Source organism: Neodiprion virginianus, chromosome 1 (assembly GCF_021901495.1).
Source record: "Neodiprion virginianus isolate iyNeoVirg1 chromosome 1, iyNeoVirg1.1, whole genome shotgun sequence".
NCBI classification, from domain to species: domain Eukaryota; kingdom Metazoa; phylum Arthropoda; class Insecta; order Hymenoptera; family Diprionidae; genus Neodiprion; species Neodiprion virginianus.
The window spans coordinates 29,498,320-29,505,477 of NC_060877.1; the positions used below are offsets into that span (position 1 = coordinate 29,498,320).

At 36.0% G+C, this 7,158-nt stretch overlaps 2 protein-coding genes across 5 annotated transcripts; both read left to right on the plus strand.

Annotated features, from left to right (window-relative positions):
- Positions 1–3,626: 3,626 nt before the first annotated feature.
- Positions 3,627–4,948, plus strand: LOC124302139 (glutaredoxin-like). 4 transcript variants are annotated; one of them, XM_046757968.1, is made up of 3 exons: positions 3,627–3,817; positions 4,412–4,549; positions 4,628–4,948. In XM_046757968.1, exons 2-3 carry the CDS (start codon positions 4,421–4,423, stop codon positions 4,829–4,831), a joined length of 333 nt encoding a protein of 110 aa, XP_046613924.1. In that variant the 5' UTR covers positions 3,627–3,817; positions 4,412–4,420; the 3' UTR covers positions 4,832–4,948. The 4 variants fall into 4 exon arrangements, with proteins under 4 accessions (XP_046613924.1, XP_046613938.1, XP_046613929.1 ...); XM_046757982.1 differs by having other exon boundaries at positions 4,438–4,549; XM_046757973.1 differs by having other exon boundaries at positions 3,629–3,817; positions 4,431–4,549.
- Positions 4,949–5,101: 153 nt separating this feature from the next.
- Positions 5,102–6,758, plus strand: LOC124302109 (group XIIA secretory phospholipase A2). The gene is made up of 3 exons (XM_046757905.1): positions 5,102–5,654; positions 5,809–5,876; positions 5,967–6,758. Exons 1-3 carry the CDS (start codon positions 5,420–5,422, stop codon positions 6,285–6,287), a joined length of 624 nt encoding a protein of 207 aa, XP_046613861.1. The 5' UTR covers positions 5,102–5,419; the 3' UTR covers positions 6,288–6,758.
- Positions 6,759–7,158: the final 400 nt, after the last annotated feature.

The window sequence follows — 7,158 nt, forward strand, 5'->3', positions numbered from 1 at the left end:
AATGTTTCATTAATCGATCAATAAATCATTTGCTGATAAATATTGAAACAAATAGATTCGTGTGTGAAAAGTTTGGTTCTTTGTAGTGCAGTGGATGAAAATTGTTGAACAGAACAGACCAAAAATTATCTTAGGTAGGAAAAAACCATTACATAATTAATGATAAAATCATTTAAATCAGAATCAGGTAAAGGAACGATTAGCACAATGACAAAAGTGCGTACACTGACAAAACCTATGTCGAGCCCAACATGTCGTTCGAAGCCAAAGTCCTAAACTCGATTGTTTCTACCGATGAAAGAAGAAATGTGTATTTTTCGAATCAACATCAATTCTCTACCAAGAATTATTGAAGTAAGTATTTTGTTCGACTAAACACTCTATATTTCTCAGAGTACTCGTAAAAAATATTGGTTCATTGCTGTAAAACTGACAATAAATCAGTAAGACACGTACTATTGTAGATCTCAGATATATTTCATAAATACTTACTACAAGATTCTTCATTATCACTATACACACCGCGTTTTTTATCCACGCGAGTTGAGAGCTGACTAGCAAATTCTGCGCTTTCTCTCGCACTCAGAACCGAAGGGTATCAAGTCAACGCACCAAAAGCGCGGTCAAAGTGAAGACTTCGTTGCTCGTAAGAAAATTGACTGACGACTTAAAGGCTCACATATCGAGACGTGCTTTACTTTTTTTAGATGCCACTACGCGATCGACGCGCGACATGCGCGAAATGATAGATTCATATCATGAATCGATGCGCGAATGGCACATTTGATTTCCGTGATTATTATGGCGTAACCACTTAATCAGTCAAAAAACCTTAAATATTTGGGACTTGTTGCAAAATTCTGTAGAAACCCAACCCCTATCTGCGTCTTTTTGAATCCGACCCATTGCGATGCGGATTGTTGTTTACAGATGCGAATCAAGTCCGGGAGGGAGGTTGGAAGACATGCATTAATTTGTGGCGTGACGGTCGGTTAACCATTCAGACGATCACAGAGATCAATTGAGTAAAACAACGATTGATAATGACTGAATAATTGAACTGAGTACCGACTGAAAAATGGTTTCAGAGTACTAGAAAACGGGGAATTAAGCAGTCTTAGAATTTCAAAGCTTGACCCAAAGACTCTTACACTGAGTCCTTTACGCGGTGTAGAAGAAAAATCACTGTGATCGTTTGAGGCTGTGGATCCCAAAACGACCACCTACCTACCCAGTTAGCTATAATCGATCTAAACGATTCCCCATTCTTTCAAACAAACATCATTCCTCCTCTTTTGCGCCGTGGTTACTGCGACTTACTTTTGCGTTGATAATCTGTAAGAAGCAAAATGTTTTTGTACCATAGTCAATCAGTTGCTACACGAAGTTATTGAGAAGAAGTTCAAAGAAACCCTCCTTATTCAATCTCACGATGCAGTATCGCAATAGTATTCCGCCAACCCTGTTATTGTATATATTATTTTCATGATTACTGGCTGACTATCGATATATCAAACTTTTGTGAGATGGATTAGAAACATCCTGTATGCTAATCAGCATTTTTCTAAACGAGCTACACCTGCAGTTGGTCGATATTTGCTGGTTGATAAATAATTGAAAATAATTCAAGATATGAAATGCAATTTTATTGCGGTCCGTTATTTCGGCCTTTGAAATTTCATCGATTAAACACTCATTGGAATACGTTAAAACCACAGGTGAATCCATCGTTTAAACGACCCTACTAGTAAATTCAAACATAGATCGTTAAATCAGTAATACCTTAACACAATTCAATGTCGCGAATGCCGAGTAAGTGATGGCTATATATCGCGATGCTCATTCCACTTTCAGTAACAATTAATCTCAATCTGTCAGTAATTTGTCAAGACAATTTAAGAAAGCTATAACCTAAAAATTCGCGCCTTTATAATGTTCAATTCTAGACTCACTCTCACTTTTTGTGCTGTAGCTAGGTGGCAGAATCCACTGATAAACTCGGGAACAATGCAAGTACACATTTATTGAAAAGCAGAAAGTATAATAAATTTTTAAAAAAACATGACACCCGACGCAAAAACACAGTTAAAAGCTGAAGTCGCGTGAAATAATCAAAACAGACACAAGAAACTCACCTTTGATGTTCGCAGCCTGTTTTTATTCCAAAAGCGTTCGTGTCTTATGCACAGATGAGATTGGTGAGAAAACACTTATCGAATAAAGTGACACGGCCCGAACAACGCGATCTAAATTCTGGACCTTTGGCGTACGTGATTTCACTCCGGCGGTTCCGAAGCAACTGAGGCCGCGCTGCGCTCGGAAGTTAGTTTCTGAAGCGCTGTACAAGCTGCGCGAAAATTTTCGTAACACGCGGCGTCAGGCGTAAATTTGAATTCTCTGACAACATTCGACCAAATAGAATATGCGTACGAATAAATAAGGTGTGGATAAAAAATCGCAACCCTCGTCTTTTCTTCATGTATGAATATACGATTGGAAGTTATGTAAGTAAATAAATAATCAATAAAAAACGGCAATGTAATCTAATTTGTTAATTGATGTATAACGCTGTTGTGATTAATTAATCCTTAGCGTAAACGCAGATTCAGCCCCTAGTTGGAAATTTCTAGTAGATGACAGACAATTTTTGCAGTAAATTTTGAAAGTCTTTCAATAATTTCTTCAACTTCAGTTAACAACAATTGTTAGTGTTGGTGATTTGTTCACTTTCGACGACTACAATGGCACTCTGCTGTAGTGAATATGTTCTATATTATTCACTGCTTTAAAGTATACGGAAGAGTGTTGGTCGACTATCGACATGCGTTTAGTGACCATGCACGAATTGTCGAAAATTAATTCCAATAACCTATTTTGTCAGATAGCACTAGTAAACCGAATACAGAAAGGGCTATCGCAGGCTCCTTTCTGCTCGCTGCAAAGAGCATAAACTTAATACTCATATAAGAGATTTTTAGGCAAACCACTGGTATAGCAACTAAGGTGTACCAAATCAATATTGTGTGTCACGTAAGCTATACTTTGGTTCATTTTGCTCGTTCGCCAAAAATATCTGTAATAGTAATACCCTGCATTTACTGACTCGCTTATCGGTCAGAAGACAGAGTTGACCATCGTGAATAGCTGCTACTGAGATGATTGTCAATGAAAAATTTTAGAACCTTATAGTACATTATTTAACGTTACTTTTCCAAGTTGTGTAATGTTCGTCAGCGATCATCGCCATACTCATGCTAATTTTCGTAATCAGTATTCGGTGGGTAAATGGGTCTGGGTGGGTCTGCAGCCACAAGGAGTCGTGCTAGCGACCCGGTAGCTTCTTTCTCGGTGGGAGCCTTTAACACGCAATTCCATAAGGCACGCAAAACCCCATTAGGATAACCGTCTTTAACCGTCTTTAATTAACGCACCACTGTAGCAATTCTGTATTATGCACGGTCTTATAGACATGTCTTGCAGCGAAGTCGAATTTTAGTGGTGGGGAGTGGTACCCCAGTGTCCGTGGTTTTCATTCGCGTTAAATCCACTGTGCGTCACTATCCGGTATACGTAGAGTCCCTACACCAGTGACTCTAGGTATACGTTTTGATCATATACTTAATGCAAATACACGTAGCAAGTGTGACGTTCGACAAGCTATTTTTTACAGTACTCCTGCTGAGTTCATTGAAGCTTGAAAATTTTTATGAACCAAACACCTAGTATATAAAATCATCTACACAGAGATCCTGCCACACCTTGAGGTTTAAAATTCTCCGACATATATTTCAAAGTTTTCTTGCTAAATACCGGACAAGTAAGAAAAGAATTATTTGAAATATTCATAAACTTCGATACAAAAAATCTACACACTTTATTGCACAGATTCACCTATTAGAATAATTGCAATTATCGTACAACTTAATCAATCGGGCGACTACATTTTATCTTGATTTCGGTATATTTAGAACACTAGTAAAAAAATTGAATAAAGATGTAGCTTATAATTCGATACCAATCTGTCAATTCATATTTCTATGATCAGTTTCCGTGCATTCCGTGCATTTAAGTAGTGTTTTGTTTTAGTAAAATTTCACTGTTCAACCATATCAATTTCAAAATATTCGCCATTTCCCAAGGCAATTTAACCTAAATATACAATAATCATCCATGTATTTCATGTTTCAACAAAAGTTCAAAAAGATATTTTTCCCATTTTTTAATAATTCATCAAATAAAATGGGGGATTATAGTGCAGACTGGGATAGTCCAGACTACACGTATGACGACGTAGATGATTTAGGTGCTTGCAATTTTTTATCTGCAGATCATTTTCAAATTCAATAATTTCACTAATGATATTTGCTGGTGAAAATCTAAGAAATATAATTGACACATAGCATTTGTTTAGCTGAATACAATGGGTTTAGGTTCCAGCAAATCAAAAATTATGCCTGCAACACGAGAGCTTGTCAACGAACTCATCGCTTCTGACAGCGTCGTAATATTCTCGAAGACCTACTGCCCCTACTGTACAATGGCTAAAGAGGTACACACCATGAGCTAGAATATTTCATAATTGTTAGACAATTTTCAACGGTTATATTTTGTGTATTTTATGTCGCAGGTATTCGATAAGCTGAAACATAAATATACAGCGATTGAACTTGACTCACGGGATGATGGCGATGAAATTCAATCTATTCTTAGTGAATTGACGGGTGCTAGGACTGTGCCTAGAGTTTTTGTTAAAGGTGAATGTTTGGGGGGAGGCACTGACGTTAAGAAAATGTTTGAAAGTGGGGAGCTTTCAATGAAACTAAGTCATTAATATCATTGATATCGTATAATATTTACATGTACAGAAAATTAATGATTCATTATGTTGATTGCTCGAATATATCAATTCAATCCATGTCAACAATAATAAAAGAAGGTTTTCATTTGAGTGTTGTATATTTATTTGTAAATTTTAAACTTGTAAATTATAAATAACGACTACGATTATTTAGCCTTTGATTATTTCGAATGGTTATTTTCCCCCTACCCAACAGCATTGACATTGTCAAGTACAGAGTAAAATAGTATTGCACATTTTGTCGTAATTTGAGAGATAATGACAATTAGATTTTAAGTTGATTGATAGATTAGTGTGATATTCACGTTACATCACGATACAGTGAAGTAAATAATACTTCAGTAATACTCCTAAGAAATACTATAACAACCTCTCTAATATTAATTCCTGAATATTCCGTAAGACAGGAAACTGTTCACGTTGCAAATATCGAGGCAAACAAGTACTATTCGTCGTTTCTATGACTGTTGACTAAAAATATCCTATCGGATCCTTCCAATTGTGAAAACAGTATACACGACCAATTCTGTTTTAGTTCATATTCGCACACGAACGTCAAAGATGCGTTTCACGAAATACAGAAAAATTTTCGTATACATTCTGACTTTCTCAACTTATGCATGGTCGGATTATGGGGCCGATATACTGGGAAACCTTCGTGACGCTGTTTTGGCAGCCGAAACTATATTCGGTGATTTTTTTAAAAATGCTGTCACCGTTGCAAAGAAGTTCAAGGACGTTCATGAAGTAATTAACGCTGCTGCCGACGATTCATGCGTTTATACATGTCCTACAGGTATATGTATTACAAAACTATAAAATTCTGCAACAATTGAGCACGCGAGACAGTTTAAACTTATATAAGTTCGCCACGAATTATAACCTGTAAATTGTAATGCCGTATGTATCTCATTCACTAGTGATTTCATCTGTCAAATATTATGTCGTAGGTATGATACCAAAACCAAACTGGAATCACAAGCCACAAAGCAACGGATGTGGTTCGTTGGGATTGGAGGTAAACAACAACCAGCTTTTATTAGACACGAAATAATTCCATTCATTTATTCATTGAAACTAAAGTAATGCTTGTTATTTTTATTTTTAGCAAGCTCAAGAATTTTTTTCCTTTCCTGAAGTTACAAGTTGCTGCAATGCACATGATATCTGCTACGATACCTGTAATAACGATAAAGAAAAATGTGATTTCGAGTTTAAGCGCTGTCTTTACAAGTATTGCGATAGCTTCGAATCTAGCAGCACAAATATGATTAAAGCTTGCAGAACAGCGGCCAAAGTACTTTTTTCCGGCACCACTACACTGGGATGTAAAAGCTTCCTGGATGCTCAGAGTAATGCGTGTTATTGTAAAGATCGACAGAACACTAAGTATAAGGAAACGAAAAGAGGTGCGCAGGCTGGCGGATGAATTACTTTCAACTTAAATTGAATTGTAGATTCACCAGTCAGTTTGATATGAGACACCAGGGGTTTGCATTAAGATCTAGAGTAATCATCTTTGCCGAAAGAGAGAAAATACTGGTGAATTCTCCAAATAGGTAATAGCATGGAAATAACAAAACTTGATCAGAATATACAAGCGAGTATACAAGTGATCTTCTATCTTTGAACAGAATTTGTGAACAAACATTGGATCACAGTATTCGTTATGTGATTTCGCAATGTGCATGAAGCTGTACATATATGTATTAAATATAAAATTACTAATAAGGATTAGCATCAATATTTATAAAAACATTTAGCTTTTAGGTATCTGCTAATGAATGAAATTAAACATTGTGATTTTTCATCCGACATTTTTGAAATACGTTTATCAGCAAATCATGATAATAAATAATGTGTAAATACTGAATCGAAATACAATTGTCTTGATTCTTAATCATGTTTTGTAATCTTCTCTCCAATTATCTCTGCCAACAACCTACACTGCATTACGATAAATCATGCAAAGTTGTATACACAAGATATGCTGCTTTACGATAACTTTGCATAATACATGTAAAGTTATATGCACGCATCATATAAAAAGAATATACATGTAACTTGCTCACATAGAAACCAAAAAGCAAATGTTTTCCCTGTTGTCAAAATAGAAAGTAGAAAATCGTTTTTGTGGAAATGTCATAATTTATATTTTGTTGTCCTTTGAATTTCTGTAATTAGGCAGACCAAAATTACCTAGTGAAGTCTACCTTTTCGCAGTGGTTCTAACAATCAGGAACGATAGAAAGAAAATGGGTGGTCAGGCATCGACACCCTGTAATAAAGTTGACAGAAGA